Source organism: Canis lupus, chromosome 23 (genome assembly GCF_011100685.1).
Source record: "Canis lupus familiaris isolate Mischka breed German Shepherd chromosome 23, alternate assembly UU_Cfam_GSD_1.0, whole genome shotgun sequence".
Classification (NCBI taxonomy): domain Eukaryota; kingdom Metazoa; phylum Chordata; class Mammalia; order Carnivora; family Canidae; genus Canis; species Canis lupus.
In genome coordinates, this window is record NC_049244.1 from 10184432 (window position 1) to 10204349 (window position 19918).

The following is a 19918-nucleotide window of genomic DNA, read 5'->3' on the forward strand; positions in this document are numbered from 1 at the left end:
TCCTTTAAATTTTAGCTCTTCTAATAAATGTAATGCTGTCTCATTGTGATTTTAATTTGCATTTCCTGAATGACTTGATGTTGAGCATATTTTCATGTGCTTATTTGCCTTCCATATATCTTAGGTTAAGTGTCTATATCTTTTGTCTGTATTTTTATTCTTTGGGATATCTTTTTGAGGTGGGGGGGTTCTTTATATATTGTGGATACAAGTCCTTTTTCAGATGTGTGATTTATTTTTTTAAATATTTTATTTATTTATTCATGAGAAACACAGGAAGAGACATAGGCAATGGGAAAAGCCGGCTCCCTGCCGGGAGCCTGATGTGGGACTTGATCCTAGGACTCCAGGATCACGACCTGAGCCAAAGGCAGACGCTCAACTGCTGACTGCTGAGCCACCCAGGTGTCTCTGGATGTATGGTTTCTAAACATTCTCTCCCAGCATGTGGCTTGTCTTTTCATTCTCTTGATCTTTTTTTTTTTTTTTTAAGATTTATTTGAGAGTGCTTGAGCATGAACAGGGATGGGGGTGGGTCGGGTGGGGTGGGAGGGATAGGGATCAGAAGGAGGGAGAGGGATAAGCATACTCTCCACTGAACAAAGAGTCCAATGCGGGGCTCAATCCCAGGACCTTGAGATCATGACCCAAGCCAAAGGCAGATGCTTAACCAACTGAGCCATCGAGGCATTCCTCATTCTTTTAGTGTTTGAAGAGCAGAAGACTTTAATATTAATGAGGTCCAGTATATCAGGTTGTTCATTTATGGATTATGCTTTTAGTGTGTCATATTTAGGAAATCTTTGTCTTACCCAAGTTTACAAAGATTTTCCCTCCTATTTCCTAGAAGTTTTATAATTTTAGATGTTACGTTCTATCTATTTTGTGTTAAGTTTTGTATAGGGTATAAGGTATGGATCTACCGTTTCTTCCTGCTTTTTTAGGTGGGTATCCTATTTTTGAAAATGACTCCTCCACTGAATTGCCTTTGTACCACTGTTGCAGATCAGTTGCCGGTATAGGTTTGGGTCTACTTCTGGATTCTATTTGTTCATTGGTCTGTGTCCATCTTGATGCCGTTGCCTTAATCTGTAGTTTTTCTAAGTGTTGAGGTCACAAAGCATTAGTTTTTCTATTTTGTGTTTTGTCAGAGTTTTACCCTTTGCATTTCGAGGCCCTTTGCATTTCATATGAATTTTGTTTTATTTTTAAAAGATTTTATTTATTTATTCATGAGAAATACAGAGAGAGAGAGAGAGAGAGAGAGGCAGAGGGAGAAGCAGGTTCCATGCAGGGAGCCTGACATTGGATTCAATCCCTGGTCTCCAGGATCACACCCTAGGCTGAAGGCAGCGCTAAACCACTGGGCCACTGGGGCTGCCCCTCATATGAATTTTAGAATCAGTTTGCAAACTTCTACACAACATATCCTGATTGAGATTGTATGGACTCTTTAGATCAATTTTGGGGAGAATTCACATCTTTCTTTACAGTCCTTTGGGGCAGACCCTGCATGGAGTCTGTTACTACCTCTGCCTGTGTCTCTATCTCTCTCACTGTGTCTCTCATGAATAAATAAAATCGTTAAAAAAAACAAAACTATACAGTCTTTTGACTCAAAATCATGGTAAATCCATTTATTTGGATTTTTATTTCAGCATTGTTTTATCATTTTTACTGTATAAATCTTTCATACCTTTTCTCAGATTTGTCTATATCATTTTTTGATTCTGTTATAATAGTAAATTTCTAAGTGTTTATTGATGGTATAGAGAAGTGTAATTGATTTTTGTATTTTGACCTTGTATCCTGCAGTCTTGCACAATTCATTTAGTCTAAATTTTTTAGGGCTTTCTAACATTGAGAAGCATGTTTATAAATAACCATTTTACTTCCAATTCTGGATTTTTTTTTCTTGCCTGTTGCACTGGCTAGTGGCCGGGTGTTTCTAGGGAGAGCACTGGCCAGGTGAGGGATATCCAGCTCTAGACTTTTAATTTTGCTGATACATGCAGACTTCCTGACAGCTGTTTCCCATCCCCTGGTTCACTTGCCTGTAGGTCAGCACTGCCTGTATTCTGTCCCTCTGGTGAGGCTGCTCTGGGAAAGAATGGAACTCTTGTTGCATGCTCCCATTTTTGCCCCCTGACTGCCCATGATTCTAATTCTCATTTTCACAACTTGGGGATTTTTGAGTCTACCAAAACTTCCTCACTTGTTCTCCCTGTACTATAATACAAGATAGAGGAGTTCCATGTCCAGTGTTATCCCCCTTCAAGTTAAACCTGTTTGTGATAACTGGCTAATATTTTTAAAGAAGTTGTGATGTTTATGTGTATATGTATGTGCACACATGTGTGTGGTCATCTCTCTAGATTGGTGGTAGATGTTCATTTTGATAGGTTTAGAGAAGGGGCAGTATGAAAATATAAGTCCTTATCATGTTATTGTTCCTGGAAATCTAATTCATTTATTTAAAACAATTGTACATCAGCTTTACAATAAAAATACTGGAAATTTATAAAATACACAGTTTCTGTGATAGGCAAAATCTCAGTGTTAGGCGGTCTCCATATGGTCCTCAGTGATTCTGATCCTTGCATTCATGCCCTTGTGTATCTTATCTAACACTGTATTATGACTGGCCTGTGTTGGTAGTATATTGAGGTGATTGATGGTGCATAACTTCCAAAGCTAGATTATAACACTGTAGTTGGCCTTGGCCTTTTTTTTAATTTTTATTTTTAAAAAAGATTTTGATTTTTTAAGTTAACTCTACACCCAATATGACCCTGAGATCAACAAGAGTCATATGTTCCACCAACTGAGCCAGCCAGGTGCCCTTGGCCTTGGCCTTTTGGATTTAGTTTGAATCCTGTAGTCATGTTGTGAGGACTCAGCTGTGTGCAGAAACCTGTGTGGGGAGGGACCGCAGCTTCACACCAATAACCAGTACCAACTTGCCCGTCATGGAAGTGAGTTATCTAGGTGCTCTAGGCTTAGTCAAGCTTTCAGATGATTGCAGCCCCAGGTTACACCTGAATGGAATTTCATGAGAGATCCCAAACTGCTATCTTACAGCCAAACCACTTGTGAATTCCTGGTTTATAGAAACTTTAAGAAATAGTAAGTGTATATTGTTTCAAACCATACAGTTTTGGGGTGATTATGCAGCAGGAGATACCTACTGTACTCTCCGTGGGAGGACTTTAAGCTATAGTTTGTCAGTAACGGTTTTAATTCCCGTGGAAATGTAACAGCACTCTAGCAGGTCTTAAGAGTTAATTCGCTTCAACTTAACACTCCTTATTTGCTGACATAAGGCCTTTGGTCTGTAACAGAACTGATTTACTTTCTTTGAGATTTGTAGGCCCTTGGCCTTGAGAAGTGAAGAAACAGAAACTTCCCAGGCCCCAAAGTCCAGCAAGTGTGTTTGAAGCCACCTCAGATTTTTGATTAGTCCAACATTTTAAACAAAATATTTTTCTTTTCTTAGGTCACATAAATGATTTTACTAACCTCCCTTTGTCTATCTGTAGACCTTGCCCTCCTTTGCAGAAAGAAGAGCACTCAGGCACCTCAGGAAACAGGAACCAAAGCCCCCAAGCACGACCCCTGAGCAATGAAAATGTAGCTGGCATCTAGTCTGCACGTGATTAAAGAAATGCTGCAGGCCACTGCACTCCCTTTGCCCATTAGCTACCCTAGACGTCTTAAAACCCTCCTGGGCCAGGCAGAAATATCCGAGTGGGCTTTTGGACAAAAGTCCAACTTCTCCCTAGGTTGCCAGCCTCCCGAATAAAGCTCAGATTCCTTTACAAACAACTCTCTTGAGTGATGATCTTTCAGGTAACAGGCAGCCAAAGGGGTTTTTGGTAACAAAAGGAGTAGAACTCCTGTGATAGAACCCACGTCCAGATATCAAGGATCGCGCTTTCAGCAGTGGGAGGCCAATTCTCCTCCATAGCACCGAAGCGCCTGGTGAGTAGGAGGCGTCTATCTGAAAATGTGTTCAATAGAAATAATCAAAGTAAAGTCTGTTCACGTTGGCAACCACGCTGGCTAACCGTGGTCATTGGAACCAGACTACCCAGGGATTTTCAAAAGCTTGGTCGCTCTGTGAAGGGCACTGGTTGGCTGACTTTCAGGGGTATTTGTCACTGATTGGCTCATGTTCAGAAGCTTGGGCTGCCATCGATCTGCTACCTTTCCCAAGCGAATGGCCACCGAAGCGAGGCTGTCACTGATTGGCTGGCTTGTAGAACGTGTACTGACCCAAAGTTATGCAAATTAGCGGCAATTACTTGACTCTAAAGAACGTAATTTTAATCTGTTCTCAGTTTTCTTAAACTTCATTCAGCCAAATTGCAGGAGAGACTGTTAACGGATTATCCAGATCTTCATGGAAGGTATTTTTTTTTTTTTAAATTACCTAAATGCCAGTTACTGGGTGGGAAAATAGCTCTTAACTGCAGATTTGTTGGTAAATTTCTTGGGAAAAGCTAAAGAGAGGACCTATAGGTCGATACAGAACAAAATCATCTAATAAAGGACATGTCCTGTATATACAGGAGGCCTGGCAACTTGGTCACCCGTATTTTGGTAGCCGAGTGAGACTGTCCCAAGACACTCCCACACGTGCGGGTCCTCGGAGGGGAGAGGGCTTCGGACGGCCGGACGGAAACCGCAGCTTTCCTAAGGGGGGCCCAGCTTGCGACCCCCGGAGGGTGCTGGGCTTGGGGCTCTGAGCGGCGGCAGCCGGGAGCCGTCCTCCGCACAGCAGCGCAGCCGGGGCGACCGCGCAGCACAGGCGGCCCAGAGGGTCCCCGGAGGTAGCGACGGCCGCGGCGCGGGGAGCCACCAGCCAACGAGCGCGCGGCGGGCCGGTCACGTGGGCCGGGCCGGACCACAGAGCGGCGCTGCCTCCGCGGCCTAGAGCGGCGCCGGGCGCTCGCCCTCCCTTCCGCGTCGCGGCGCACCTGGCGGCTTTTCGGCGCTGGGTCCGGGGCGGCGGGAGTCCCAGCCCGTTCGACGCCGAGGCCCGCCCGGCGTCCCTCCTCGCCGGGCCCAGTGTCGGCTCGCCCGCCGCGCTGACGCGGAGGTCGGCGTGTGGCCTGGCCGAGGCCGCCCGGGGTGGTTGCGCGGCCCCCCTCGCGGCCCCCGGCCCGGCCCCCGCCCGCCGAGGCGCGGGGCTCCGTGCTCCAGGCGGCGGTCCCGGGCGGGGCTCCGGTCAGCATCGCCCTTCGAACACCGAGTGTTTCCCCGTTAACGCGCGGCCTGGCACCTCTGCGTCCTTCTCCATTGGCTCCGTGTGGGGTCAACGTCATGGTTCCTGTAAGCGCGCTTTTAGGTTTGTTGGGACTCAGCGCTGTAGGGCTAGGATCGGTCGGCGCGCTCCGTGCGGATGGGCCCGGGCGCGCGCGGGGCCTGAGCAGGCCGGAGGAGCGTCCTGAGGGCCGGGCGGAGCCGTTCCGGAGGTCGTCGGGGCCCGTCGGCCTGGGGGGGGGGGGGGGGGGGAGGCGGGGGGCGGCGAGGGCTCTGAGGGCGCCCCCTCCGCGTGCTGGAAATGGGAGACTGGGGACGCTGCGGGCGGTTACGGTGTTGCCGGACAGGGCCGGTTGCGCTCATGGCTCTTCTCTCAGCTCCTAAGGTTCTTGCTCCTCCAAATCAAGAAGACAGTGCACGAAGCCAGGGGACATCAGCCATGCTCCAGACAACTTGGCCTCAGGTGAGCTGAGCTTCCTTGCAGTCGTTTAAAATCACGTTAGCTCTCAGGTAGGTAATCAGGAAAGGACCAAGAAGGCCTTACTTGGCCACGCTCCGATTTCCCCCTTAAGTTTATCTCACAGCTACAGCTGTCAATAGTGGTGGAGGAGAGAGGAGTTGTGTGTGTGAAAGTGATGACTGCCCGTGTGTAGGGTTACGTGGGAAAAGAGGCACCCAAGCTAAGAAATCCTCCCTGAATGTGGAAATACAGATCATGTTTTGCAAATAAAAGTTGCCTGCTGAGATCGGAGAAATTCTCTATTGAGGAAGTTGTTCTACAGATTCTAGAGGTATCACAGGGAGACCAGCATTGTTCTTTCCATAGGCAGCTTGTAAGTGCGAGGTACATAGTATTGGATGATGCAGAACAAGTTTCCTTTTCTCGTGGAAGGTACTTGCAGCAAAATGGTTTGTTAACAAATCAGTAAGTTAATTACATGTTGCTAACCTAAGTGTTTCTCAAAAGTGTGGTCCGCCTGTGGGCAGCATCAGCATCACCTGGGAGGTCTTCAGAATTGCACATTTTTGGGCCCCATCCTAGACCCAGAATCAGACTGGGGAGGAGGGAGAGTGGGACCAGGAATCTATTGTAACAGGCTCTTCAGGCGATTCTTATGCATGTACATTTTCAAATCTGAGAAGCCTTGAAGAAGCTCCCCCTCAAGGAACATGACATGAGGTTGAGACCCCAAGATGAGCTAGAAACAGTTCTGGGAAGCCCTGAAGAGAGAGCTAAAGAGCACTTTCCAGAGAGAAGGACAGCAAATGCAAAGGTCCTGAAGTCAGGGAGAAAGCTGGGTATACTCTAGAAACAGGGAGAGATCAGAGAAAGTAGTTCACTGTGCAGTAGGAGAAATAGTAACTATAAAGACTTTGATTTCTATTCTGAGTTCAGAGGGAAAGCACTAAAGGATAATTATTAAGCAGTGTAGGTGACGTGGTTGGATTTATGTGTTAAAAAAGATTTTCCAGGGCAGCCCGGGTGGCTCAGCAGTTCTGTGCCGCCTTTAGCCCTGGGCATGATCCTGGAGACCCAGGATCAAGTCCCACGTCGGGCTCCCTGCATGGAGCCTGCTTCTCCCTCTGCCTGTGTCTCTGCCCCCCTCTCTCTCTCTCTCTTCTCTCATGAATGAGTAAATAAAATCTTAAAAAAAAAAAAAAAAAAGGTTTTCCAGGGTTTGGCTGGCTAAGTTGGTAGAGCATGCAACTCTTGATCTCAGTGTCGAGAGCTCAAGCCCCATGTTAGGTGTAGAGATTACTTTAAAAAAGGGGGGGGGGGCGGGCACCTGGGTGGCTGTTTCAGCATTTGCCTTTGGCTCAGTTGGTGATCCCAGGGTCCTGGAATCAAGTCCTGCATCAGGCTCCTCAGGCGGAGTCTGCTTCTCGCGCTGCCTGTGTCTCTGCGTCTCTCTGTGTGTCTCTCATGAATAAATAAATAAAATTTTGGGCAGCCCTGGTGGCTCAGCGGTTTAGCGCCACCTTCAGCCCAGGGCGTGATCCTGGGGTCCCGGGATCGAGTCCCAAGTCAGGCTCCCTGCATGGAGCCTGCTTCTCCTGCTGCCTGTGTCTCTCTCTCTCTCTGTCTCTTATGAATAAATAAAATCTTTAAAAATAAATAAATAAATAAATAAATAAATAAATAAATAAATAAATAAATAAAATCTTTAAAAAAAAAAAAGGTTTTTCCAGCCCCAGTGGTTTTAGTTGCAAGTCAGGCTCCCTGCATGGAGCCTGCTTCTCCTGCTGCCTGTGTCTCTCTCTCTCTATGTCTCTTATGAATAAATAAAATCTTTAAAAATAAATAAATAAATAAAATCTTAAAAAAAAAAAAAAAAAAGATTTTTCCAGCCCCAGTGGTTTTAGTTGTAGAAGGGTGTGGTGAGTCAGTTACAAGCATATTTTAGTCCCATAAGAGATAAGTATTGTCCTTTCTTTTTTTTTTTTTAAATTGGCTTTATTTTCAGACAAGTTTTGGGTTCATAGTAAAATGGAATAGAAAGCACAGTTTCCATACACACCCTACCTCCATATATGCATAACCTTCCCCCATTGCCTTTTTTTTTGTAAAGTTTTGTTTATTAAGTAAACTCCACTCAGGTTCAAACTCAGGATCCGGAGATCAGTAGTCCCATGCTCTACAGACTGAGCCAGCCAGGCACCCTAATTTTTTTTTTTTTCTTTTTGAGTGTAGTCGACACACAATGTTACATTAGTTGGAGTGTAACATTTGATAAGTTTAGCGATTTGATGAGTTTATACATTATGCTTCTCACCACAAGCATGATTATCATCTTTCATCCTCTAACACTGTTACAGTGATATTCATTATATTCTTTATGCTGTGCCTTTTATTCCTGATTTACTCATTCTACAACTGGAAACCTGTGTCTGCCACTCCCCTTCTCCCATTTTGCCCACCCCACCGCCACTCTGTGCAACCCTCAGTTCTCTGTATTTACAGAACTGATTCTTTTTGCTTATTAATTTTTTTTAGATTCCACATATGAATGAAATTATATAGTGTTTGTCTTTCTCAGTCTGAGTTTTTTTTTTTTTTCAGTCTTGAGTTATTTTGTTAGCATAGTTCTCGGTAGGTTCATCCATGTTGTTACAAATGACACAATCTGATCCTTTTTTTATGGCTGCAAAATATTTCACTGTGTGTGTGTGTGTATGTATATATATATATATCTGTCTCGTCTCACGTGTATCTTCCTTATCCATTTGTTTATTGATGGAAACTTAGGTTGATTCCATTATCATGGCTATTTAAATAATGCTGCATTAAACATAGAGTTGCATGTATCTTTTTGAATTCGTGTTTCTTTTTTCTTTGGCTAAATATCCAGTAGTGCAATTATTGGATCATATGGTATTCTGTTTTTAATTGAGAAACTTCCATCCTGTTTTCCACAGTGGTCATACCAATTTACATTCCCACCCACAGTGCACTAGGGTTCCTTTTTCTCCGCATCTTCACCCACACTTACTATTTCTTGTCTTTTTTATTTCAGCCATTCTGACAGGTGTGAGGTGATACTTCATTTTGGTTTTGGTTTGCATCTTCCTGATGGTGATTGATGCTGAGCATTTTTTCATGTGTCTATTGGCCACCTGTATGTAGGTCTTTGGGGGAAATGTCTATTCAAGTCCTCTGCCCATTTTTAAATCAGATTGTTTTTTGGTGTGCTTTTTTTGGTGTTGAGTTGTATAAGTTCTTTGTATTTTTTAGATATTAAGTCCTTATTGGATATATTATTTGTAAATATCTTCTCCCATTTAATAGGTTGCCTTTTTGTTTTATTGCTGGCTTCCTTTGCTGTGCAAAAGCTTTTTAGTTTGGTGTAGTCCTAATAGTTTATTTTTGCTTTTGTTTCCCATGCCTTAGAAGACACATCTAGAAAAATGTTGCTGTGCCTGATGTCAGAAAAACTACTGCGTGTGTTCTCTCCAGGAATTTTTATAGTTTCAGGTCTCATATTTAGGTCTTTAATCCATTTTGAGGTTTTTGTTTGTTTTTTTTTTTTTGATACGTAAGAAAGTAGTCCAATTTCATTCTTCTGCATATAGTTGTCCAGTTTTCCCAGCACCATTTATTGAATGTCTCTTCCCCCATTGTATATTCTTGCCTCCTTTGTCACAGATTAATTGATCAGATAAGTGTGGATTTATTTCTGGACTCCATTTTGTTTCATTGATTTGTGTGTCTAGTTTATGCCACTACCATACTGTTTGGATTACTACAACTTTGTAGTATATCTTGAAATCTGGAATTGTGATACCTCCAGCTTTGTTTTTCTTTTTCAAGATTGCTTTGGCTATTCAGTCTTCCCCATAATCAACATCTGCCGTCAGACTGGTAATTTTGTTAAAATTGGTAAACCCATACTGACACATCACAATCACCCAAAGTCTACATTAGGGTTCACTCTTGGTGTTCAACATTCTGTGGGTTACAAATGTATAATGACATGTATCCATCATTATAGAATCATACAGCGTATTATTATAGAATCATACAGGATATTTTCATGGTCCTGAAAATCCTCCACGCTGTTCATCCCTATCTCCTTGGCAATCTTTTTACTATCTTCTTCATAGTTCTGTTATGTAATTGGAATCAGGAAGTATGTAGCTTTTTCAGATTGATTTATTTGATTTGGTTACATGCATTTAAGTTTCCTCTATCATTTTGCATGGTTTGGTAGTATAATTCTTTTCAGTGCTGAATAACATTCCATAGTCTCTGGATGTACCACAGTTTATCCGTTCACCTCTACTGAAGGACATCTCCAAGTTTTGGCAATTATGAATAAAGCTATTACAAACCTCTGTGTGCAAGTTTTTATATAGATAAAAATTTTCAGCTCATTTGGGAAGATCCCAAGGAGAATGATTGCTGGATCATATGGTAAGGGTATGTGTAGTTTTATAAGAAACTGCCAAGGGATCCCTGGGTGGCTTAGTGGATTAGTGCCTGCCTTCAGCCCAGGGCATGCATGATCCTGGAGTCCTGGGATCGAGTCCCACATCAGGTTCCCTGCATGGAACTTGCTTCTCCCTCTGCCTGTGTCTCTGCCTCTGTCTCTCTGTGTGTGTGTCTTATGAATAAATAAATAAATTCTTTAAAAAAGAAAGAAAGAAAGAGCCAAACTTTCTTTGAAAGAAAGAAAGAAAGAAAGAAAGAAAGAAAGAAAGAAAGAAAGAAAAGAAAGAAAGAGCGAGCCAAACTGCCTTTCAAAGTGGCTGTGCAATTTTGCATTCCTATCTGTAATAAATGAGATTTCCTGTTGCTCCACTCCTCACCAGCATTTGGTGTTGTCAGTGTTCTAGATTTTGGTCATTCTAGTGGTATCAGTGTTTTAATGTACATTTACTTGTCGACATATGATATAGAACATCTTTTCATATACCTGTGTGCCATCTGTACATCTTTGTGAGATGTGTCTTCTGGTCTTTTGCACATTTTTTAATGGGGTTGTTTGTTACCTTTGAGATTTAAGAGTTCTTTGTATACTTTGGTTAAGCCCTTTATCAAATAGGTCCTTTCAGCTATTTCTCCCTGTTGATGGCTTGTTTTCTTATTTATTGTATTATTCTATTTTTTTCTTTCACTTTTTAAAAGGAAGATGTTTCATTTAGTGCAATACACCTAAAAGGAAATCACAATACAGTGAACGATTCAAATCAAGGCTTTGGAATTTCATACAAACACCAAGACCAAAATCCTGAAGTATTGATATTGCATCTCACAACTTCTCCATTAATTTTTAAAAAGCTTACATTTAAATGCCTGAGACTAGAATTAACAAACATATCAAATGTTTCAACTGTAGACACAGATCCCATATTGCGTTTCACACAAAAACCATGTCTTTAAGTGTGCATCCAGTATTCAGTGTAATGTGGCATAAGAGCAACATTTAATATAATTTCACTGCATTAAACTAAATACACTTAGCTGTTTATTTACATCCTACAGTACCTATGAGAGAAGCTGTTTAACCGTTACAGTGTATCCAATTGTTCTCTTAGATGAATGTCCCTGTTCAAAAGAGTGAGCACAAATCTGAAGTATTGGCCTTTTATTTTTTTTATTATTATTTTAAAAATTTATTTATTCATGAGAGACACAGAGAAAGAGAGAGAGAGAGAGGCAGAGACACAGGCAGAGGGAGAAGCAGGCTCCATGCAGGGAACCCAACATGGGACTCGATTCCTCTTGATCCCGGCTCTCTAGGATCGCCCTGGGCTGAAGGCAGCACTAAACCGCTGAGCCACCCGGACTGCCCAAGTATTGGCCTTTTAATGTAGAGTTTAATTCCTGTTCATCTTTTTTTTTTTTTTTTTTTTTTTTCAAAATTTCTTCAAAACATTTGGGTAGTCTTCCACACTTACTTTTCTAGGTAATACTATTATTATTATTATTATTTATTATTACTATTATTAAAAGTAGGGTCCACATCCAATGTGGGGCTTGAATTCATAATCCTGAGATCAAGAGTCCTGTGCAGCATGGATTGAGCCGCCCAGATGTCATTGACTTTTTTGGTGGGAGCATGGATATTATTGAATTCCTAGACATAATTGGACATAACTGTTTACAAATTTGATTCTTCCGACTCAGAAACACTATTTCTCCCGTATTCACTTTCTATTGTGTTCATCTGGGCCTTGCACATTTTTGTAAGGTCTAGTCTTAGCTGTATGAATGGCATCTTATTTTCTCCCATTTTATCTTTTTTAATATTTTATTTTATTTTTATTTTTTTATTTTTCAAAGATTTTATTTATTTATTCATGAGGGACACAGAGAGAGAGGCAGAGACACAGGCAGAGGGAGAAGCAGGCTCCATTCTGGGAGCCCGACATGGGATTCGATCCCGGGACCCCAGGACCACGCCCTGGGCCAAAGGCAGGCACCTAACCGCTGAGCCACCCAGGGATCCCCTAAGATTTTATTTTTATGTCCTCTCTACACCCTCTGTGGGGCTGGAACTCACAACCCCAAGATCAAGAGTCACGTGCTTTATCAGCTGAGCCAGCCAGGCATCCCCCATTTTATCTTTAATTGTTATGGTATTTAGGAAAGCTAGTGATTCCAGTTTACTTACCCTATATCTAGCTAACTTACATTGAGTTATTTTGTCAGTTCTAAATATTTTCCATTTATTTCGTTGGCTCTTGGATATTTTTAGGCAGATAGTTACTTCATATGCAAGTAAAGATATTTCTGCTCATTTCTTGGATTTGTACTCCTTGTTTACACTCTTTTGCAAAAAGATATTTGGGGTTTTTTTCTGACTATAAGTTTAAAAAAATTTATTTATGCTCAAACCTTTTTTGGAATTCATTTAGCAGATTTATATTAAGCATTTAGTATCTGCCAGGCACTGGATCACTGTGTTATAGTGAACCGGTTATTGAACAAAGCAGAGTCCTTGCCTCACGGACCTTTGTTCTGCTGGAGGGAGATGGATAATGAACTAATTTGTTGAATGATCAGAAAGACTAAGGAGAAAAATAAGGTGAACATGGGAACCCACCCACAGGAGGAAAAAAAAAAAGTATTTTTGCAACCTGACTACCTTAAAGCAATAAGTGTTCCTTCAATTATAGGCATTTTTTTTTTTTCTTTTTTCAGACTCTGGAACCCTGGGAATATTTGCTGGTGGGGAAGAAGGATAGTAGGGGAGGAAGAGATTGGTGGTGGCAGGCTGGGAGGAGGAGGAGGTTGTAAGAGTAGCCCAGGAGACATTAGGAAGTAAGGTCTGACTTGCTATAAGTGGAGGTGAACTTTGGCTCACCTATGATCCTGTGGCTGGTGTCCTCAGAGACTTTACCACCTTGTTGAATCAGTAAGTACTTCCAGGACATCATGGTTCTGTCTAGTGTTGGGATTTTTGTGTCAGACTATTTTGGGGGCCCTTTGTACCTTGTCATTGCCTAGTTTAAAGGTCAGCTCTTGTTCTGAGGAGTGTCCACATTTGTACTTTTTCTTTTAGTGTCTCCTTTTGAACTGAGTTCCCTAACTGTTGTTTTAAAAGGACACCCTCATGGGGTGCCTGGGTGGCTCAGTTGGTTAAGTGTCTGACTCTTGGTTTCGGCTCAGGTCATGATCTCAGGGTCATGAGATTGAGCCCAGCATTGGGCTCCACACTCATTGTGGAGCCTGCTTAGGATTCTCTCTTTCTTCCCTCTCCCCTTCCCCCCTAGCTGCTCTCTCTCTCTCTCTCTAAAAAAATAAAATAAAATGGGACACTCATAAGGATCTGAGTGTAGAGCAGCCATGAACACTGTGAGTGCCATCGTTTATCCTTGCGATACATTTCTTCCTGGCTTCCTCCAAGAGCAGTTACAGTAGCCTTCCCTTCTGCCCGGCCCCAGTGCTGACCCCACTGCAAGGCTGTTGCCCTGAGAGACAGTGGCACACAGAGTTAGGGGCTTAGCTGAGCCCCTCTTGGTAGGTGTTTTCATTTCTGGCTGCTAGAAGAACAAAGCTGACTGCATAAGGTACTGAATATCTCCTAGGATGTGGATTCTGGGGGAGCATCAGGGTGAGAAGGCACAGAAGTCATGAAACTTCTTCCAATGTGAGAATCTAGTTTTTGTGGTCTATACTATCCTGACTGTAGAAGCAGAGGAAGTAGCCAGTGGACACTCCCATGGAAGATTCAGGGGCTCTGGTTTCCAGGGTGGTATGTGACGTTTTAAAATAGCTGACCCTTTAGTCCACATTGGGGGAAGGAGCCCTGTGGCTTGGAGGGAGCATGGTAAAGATGGATTGACAGGTGCTGTTGGGAGTTACGAATTTGAGACACTGTTCTTCAAAGATGGGACAACACCAGGTCATGATGAGGATCAGGGGTGAGCCCAGTAATGGGAGGCAGCTTGGTGTGTGGAAAGAGCCCAGGTTTACTGTTTGATGGATCTGGCTGAAATCCCAGATCAATCAGTTCTTTCTGTGTGGTCCTGGGCAAAGTAATCCTTCTGAACCTTAGTTTCATCATGTGAAAATGGCACTAATAATTCCTACTTCATATATTTAAGATGAAAGGAAATACATGGGTGCCTGGGTGGCTCAGTCAGTTACGTGTCCCAACTCTTGACTTCAGCTCAGGTAATGATCTCAGGGTCCTTGGATTGAGCCCTGCATTGGGCTCTGCGCTCAGCGGAGTCTGTTTGAGATTTTCTCCCTCCCTCTCTCTCTCTCTGTACCTCCTGCTTGTGCTCTTTTCTTCTGTCTCTGTCTCTCTCTCTCTCTCTCTCTCACACACACACACACACACACACACACACACATATCAATCAATCAATCCATCAGTCTTTAATAAAAAAGATGAAATACCTGTCCTAAAAGTACTTACCTAAGAGCCTGGTGCCTAGTGCTTAACTAATAAGTATTAACTCCCTTCACCCTTGGGGACACAGAAGGCTGCAGGGGGAGGCAGAGAGGGGCCCATCTTGGCAGGTGGGGTGGAGCTCAAGACTGGGGGATGGATCTGTATCCAGAGACAGGGCACTTCTAGCTTTCTTTGAAGATAAGTGGTTCAGAGAAGAAGCCAGAAAAGGCAAGCTGCAGGTTTCCTTCAAGAGAGCTTTCTGATAAAGTAAGAAGGTAGAAAAAATTTGGAGTAGCTCCTACCTTTAAGGAGTAGCTCTTCTGCACTAGTGGAAATGTTGGGGAAGACCAAGGAGGTGCTAGGTGCAGGGGTGTGTGTGTACTTTGGACAGGTGGAGACAGGGTGAATGGCAGTGGTCGGCAGCAGTCTCCATTGGCTGATGTATAGAAAATAGAGTGATGGGATTGTGGAGTACAAGAGGGTAGGAGATGCCATAGGGACAGAGTCAGGAACATGGGGGTTGATGCAGTGACCAGGGAGAGAGCCCCAGCTGCCAGGCTATGAGATTGGGATGACAGCTTTGGGGCCTCAGAACCATGCAGATGGAAGAGTGTTGGGGTTCTCCCTTTGGAAGTGGGAACATTGGCTGAGGGCTTGCCGCTTTGGGCTGCTGGGTGCTCTTTTCACTAGAGCCGACCTTCCAGGAGGCTCACAGTTGGAGACCCTGGCAGGTCTACCTTGACCCTGTAACTCAGGCCTCTCTCCTGCCCTCACATGGGGCTTGAGCAGGAGCCTGTTGTTTCAGGAGCCAGTGACCTTTGAGGATGTGGCCGTGTACTTCACCCAGAGTCAGTGGGCCAGCCTGGACCATGCGCAGAGGGACTTGTACCGGGAGGTGATGCTGGAGAATTATGCTAATGTGGCTTCCTTGGGTAAGGACTCTATCTCTGGTCCTTTGTGATAGTTTGACCTCTTCCTCAGATGCTCTGGGGCTTCCAGAAGTCCTTAGGTTTGATGACTTCAGAAGTTATTTCTGTAGTCACCAGCCTCTGGAGATGCTGGGTGAGGAAATCCCTGGTTCCCTCTGGTTTTGAAATCAGATTTCTCCCCACATTCCGGAGAAGGACATGGTTCTGGGCCCTGAGGGAGAGGACTCTTCCTGGTGCACTAGGAGAGCCCTCGGTTCTTCCATGTTGCCAGTGTTGTGGGGATACTGGTCCTCCCCCAGTGCGGGAGTCTCCCCGGATATCAGGACCTGTGTTCTTCCTGAGGGCATCTCTTTAGGTCAGGGCGAGATTGCAGTTTCTTCCTGAGGAGAATGGCTATCTCCTTGGCCTTGCCTTGGACCATAGTTTGGAGCTCTTCCTCAGAACCCCTTGGTCTCCTGGGCATTTCATCCCATCCCCCTTCTCCTCCCCCTCGTCCCCTTCCCTCCCTCCTTCCCCCTGCCAGCCTATTGTGAGGTGGGCCGAGATGGATCTCAGGAAAGCTCTGGAAGTCTTCCTTCAACTTGTTTTTCCTTTTTCTTGCTGGAGGAGCATTTCCATTCCCCAAACCTGTTCTGGTCTCCCAGCTGGAGAGAGGGGAAGCACCATGGGGCCCAGATCCCTGGGAAGCAGAGGTTGTGAGATGCATCAGTCCAGGTGAGTAAGAGAACCTAGCGGTTTTTGGTTTTGCCTTCCCAGGTTATTAAAAATGTTCCTTCTGCAGCAGAGAACATGGCTCCCTGTCGTTTATAAGGCATTCAATGCACTCTTTGACCTCTGCCCAGTTCCAGCCCTGAGCCTGGGGAAGACCAGTCCCTAGGGGTGCATGGCCACTCACCTCCCACAGAAAAGCTGTGACCTAGTAGCTCCTAAACCACCTCTTTTCTTACTTAGGGGAAATACTTAGTTTTACGCCAATTTCATTTGAAAAAGTAGGTTTCAGCCATACTTTGAGAAAAGTATGATTCTATGGGTCAAACTGATTTATTTGTGCCACAGCTATGCGTTTTGTTTTTAGGCCTTCAGCAATGAAGCAAATGCCTTTAATTTGCCTTTTTAGTGTTTGAGTCACCTAAAAGTTCTATATGCCATAATCTTTAGGTCTTACATTATATCTGTCTTAGTCTTACATACAGATGGAAAGGCAGGAACTGTTGCCCATCACTGCACCCAACATACACAGACACACACATATGTAAGCACACACATACCAACACACACAAGCACACATGAATACACATATGCACACACCCAACACCAGTAGCCTAAAGTTTTCCTGAGACTGCTCACCAGTCCTGGGGGCTCTTGATTACTTCAGTTTTCTTTCTTTAGGAAGAAAGTTTCCATATAGGAAAATTGATTTTGTAAAGAGTGGTTCTTTTAGCAGAAATATGCTCCAGTTGAATCATCTATGTACCAGCTGACTTTCTGAAAGAATCTTTTATCTTAGGAGATTATGTGCAATATTTATTTGTTTTAGAGAGAGAATGAGAAGTGGGGGAGGGAGAGAAAGAGTGGGGGAGAGAGAGAGAGAAAGAAAGAAAGAATCCTCAAGCCGACTCCATGCGGAGTGCGGAGCCCAATGTGGGGCTTGATCCTACAACCTGGAGATTATACCTGAGCGGAAATCAAGAGTCAGACACTTAACTGACTATACCACCCAGGTGCCCCATGTGGAATATTTAAAAATAAAATCATTGGGCCATTATTTAGAATTTAGGATGGCTTCCTGGTTTATGGCAGGGGTGGGGCATTGAGATGCAGTATTTTTGAGTTTGGTTTGCAGCCTGCTAGACCCCTGCTAGTGTGAGAGCTATTCATCTCTTCTTCCCAGGAGTACGGATTTCCTTTCCTTTTTGGGGTCTCTCTCTCTCCCTTTCTTTCTCTTTCGAAAATTTTGCCTTTTTTGCTGATTCCTCTTATCTCTTCCATTCTGTTTTTCTCTTTTTCTCCCTGCTGCCTTCTTTCCTTTCCATTCTGGAAGGTGTCATCGTGCTCCTTTCACCTGCCTTAGTCCACTTCCCAGCCTTCCTCATTAGAGGTGCTTCTGGTCTGTTCCTAGTGTCTTCCTCCTCTACCTGTAGATGATCGTTTTCCTTTTTCTCTCTTATCCTCCTGTGTGGATGGTTGTAGCCACTTCGTGAGTATGTTTTTCAAAATCACATTCTACAAGAGAAGACGGGAGCCCAGGATCCTGTTTTCCTTCCAGGTCAGTAACTTGGAAAACTTGTGGTTTCTTTGGGCAGGTGGTGAGTCCTGGATCAAGAAAGAGGAGCCTGCTGTAAAGCAGGAAGCAGCTGAAGAGGCAGAGTTGCACAGAACGCTCGGAGGAGGACTTCTCAGAAATGTTTCCCAGCACTTTGACTTTAAAAGCAAGGCCACATGGCAGACTTTCAGTCTGAATCCGAATCTGATACTTCGGGGTGGAATGAAGTTCTATGAATGTAAAGAATGTGGGAAAATCTTCAGATATAACTCGAAGCTTATTCGGCACCAGATGAGTCATACTGGGGAAAAGCCCTTCAAGTGTAAGGAATGTGGCAAAGCTTTTAAGTCCAGCTATGACTGTATTGTACATGAGAAGAATCACATCGGGGAAGGGCCCTATGAATGTAAGGAGTGCGGCAAAGGTTTGAGTTCCAACACAGCCTTGACTCAGCATCAGAGGATCCACACTGGAGAGAAGCCGTATGAATGTAAGGAGTGTGGAAAGGCCTTCCGTAGAAGCGCAGCTTATCTTCAGCATCAGAGATTGCACACTGGAGAGAAACTCTATAAATGCAAGGAGTGTTGGAAAGCTTTTGGGTGTAGGTCACTTTTTATCGTCCATCAGAGGATTCACACAGGGGAGAAGCCATACCAGTGTAAGGAGTGTGGCAAGGCATTCACTCAGAAGATAGCTTCCATCCAGCATCAGAGAGTCCACACTGGAGAGAAGCCCTATGAGTGCAAGGTGTGTGGGAAAGCATTCAAATGGTACGGCAGTTTTGTTCAGCACCAGAAACTGCACCCCATGGAGAAGAAGCCTGTCAAGGTTCTTGGGCCATCGCTGATGGGTCCCCCATGCCCCTCTTCAGCCTTCTCTGCTGCTCCTATCCAGGGCCCGTGCTCTGCTCCCACTGTGGCCGTGCCTTCACTGACCTTTCCACATGCTGTACTTATTCCTACCTCTGGACCTTTGTTCATGCTACTGCCCGCATCTGGAATGCCGTCTTCACCTGTCCAAATAGTGCACGTCTTCCAGGGCCTTCCTCCCACTGTGAAGCCTTCCCCAGTTATTCTAGCCCCTTCCCCTCATCCCTCATGAGCTTTATCTCAGCACTCCTCCAGCTCTTAGGCCCAGCCGACTGTCAGCTTCACTTGAGTTTCATTTGTATATTTTGTCTTCACCTTACACTCCTCACAATTGTTTCAGCATAAGCTCCATTATAATCTATATATATTGAAAGACCGTGTTGTTGTATTTCCGTCTGGGTAGAAAGTGCAACTATCTGACCTTTGCACCAGTCTCTTTCAGGCTTGAACAGTAATGGCTGAATCTGCCCTGTGAGGATGTGGGTGTTGGAAGTGCTGGCAGGACACTTGGTTGCATTAGAGTGTCTGCGGGAGAGCCCATCCTTGCACGGGGCCTTTGTGGTTAGAGCCAAGCGGCTTGGGGGAAGCAGGAGAGCTGTGCAGGAACTGGAGGGGATGGCAGGGTGGGGTGCGGAAGGAGAGCACCAGCAACCGCTTTCAGCAGCAGACTCAGAAATTACTGTGGATTGTTCAGTGGGCTAAGGTGACGTCAATGCAGTTGAAGTCATGTTGCCCTTGGTATGGATCATTGAGGATCTTCAGCTGTGTATGCAAAAGAGCATGAGAAATAACCAGTGAACAACTATATGCAGTGATAACAATTATTTATGCAATTGATAGCAGTTATGTCTTTGAACACTGTGTTTTTTTCTTTAGTTTTGCTCTTGATATCTAGATTTTTTTTTTTATCTTTGATTTCCTAAGTAAATATACACCAAAGTATTCATCTTTGTTCCCTGTGCTGTGTACATTTTTCTCAGTGGGCAGTCTGGTTTTCTGTTTGCAAGCATTGGCTTCAACATTTTATGTTCTCCGGATAGTATGGATTGTGAATAAGAATATGGCGAATTACGAAAGAAAGAGCATCAGTGTAAAGCCAACTTGGGGAAAATTTGAATAAGTTTCTGAATTATTTTTTAGGAATAGAGGGAGCTGTGTCACCACACAGCTAAATGGCGGCTAACCTGTGATAGGTCTGGGAAGCAGAATTTTGGATTGCTTTTATTTTTGACCTTGATGGGAATCTTT

At 44.1% G+C, this 19918-nt stretch overlaps 1 protein-coding gene across 5 annotated transcripts; it reads left to right on the forward strand.

Moving 5' to 3' along the window:
* Positions 1 to 4390: 4390 nt before the first annotated feature.
* Positions 4391 to 19621, forward strand: ZNF621 (zinc finger protein 621). 5 transcript variants are annotated; one of them, XM_038570530.1, is made up of 5 exons: positions 4391 to 4409; positions 5643 to 5728; positions 15415 to 15541; positions 16142 to 16252; positions 17842 to 19621. In XM_038570530.1, exons 1-5 carry the CDS (start codon positions 4403 to 4405, stop codon positions 18900 to 18902), a joined length of 1392 nt encoding a protein of 463 aa, XP_038426458.1. In that variant the 5' UTR covers positions 4391 to 4402; the 3' UTR covers positions 18903 to 19621. The 5 variants fall into 5 exon arrangements, with proteins under 5 accessions (XP_038426458.1, XP_038426459.1, XP_038426455.1 ...); XM_038570531.1 differs by lacking the exon at positions 4391 to 4409 and adding an exon at positions 5174 to 5334; XM_038570527.1 differs by lacking the exon at positions 4391 to 4409 and adding an exon at positions 5179 to 5350.
* The last annotated feature ends 297 nt before the right edge of the window (positions 19622 to 19918 follow it).

Coding starts and splice junctions, on each gene's coding strand:
- ZNF621 (XM_038570527.1), top strand. CDS start 5,326: ATGGTTCCTGTAAGCGCGCTTTTAG. Junction 5,351..5,642: donor TCCTGTAAGCGCGCTTTTAG/GTTTGTTGGGAC, acceptor CTCTTCTCTCAG/CTCCTAAGGTTCTTGCTCCT. Junction 15,542..16,141: donor TGCTAATGTGGCTTCCTTGG/GTAAGGACTCTA, acceptor TTTTTCTTGCTG/GAGGAGCATTTCCATTCCCC.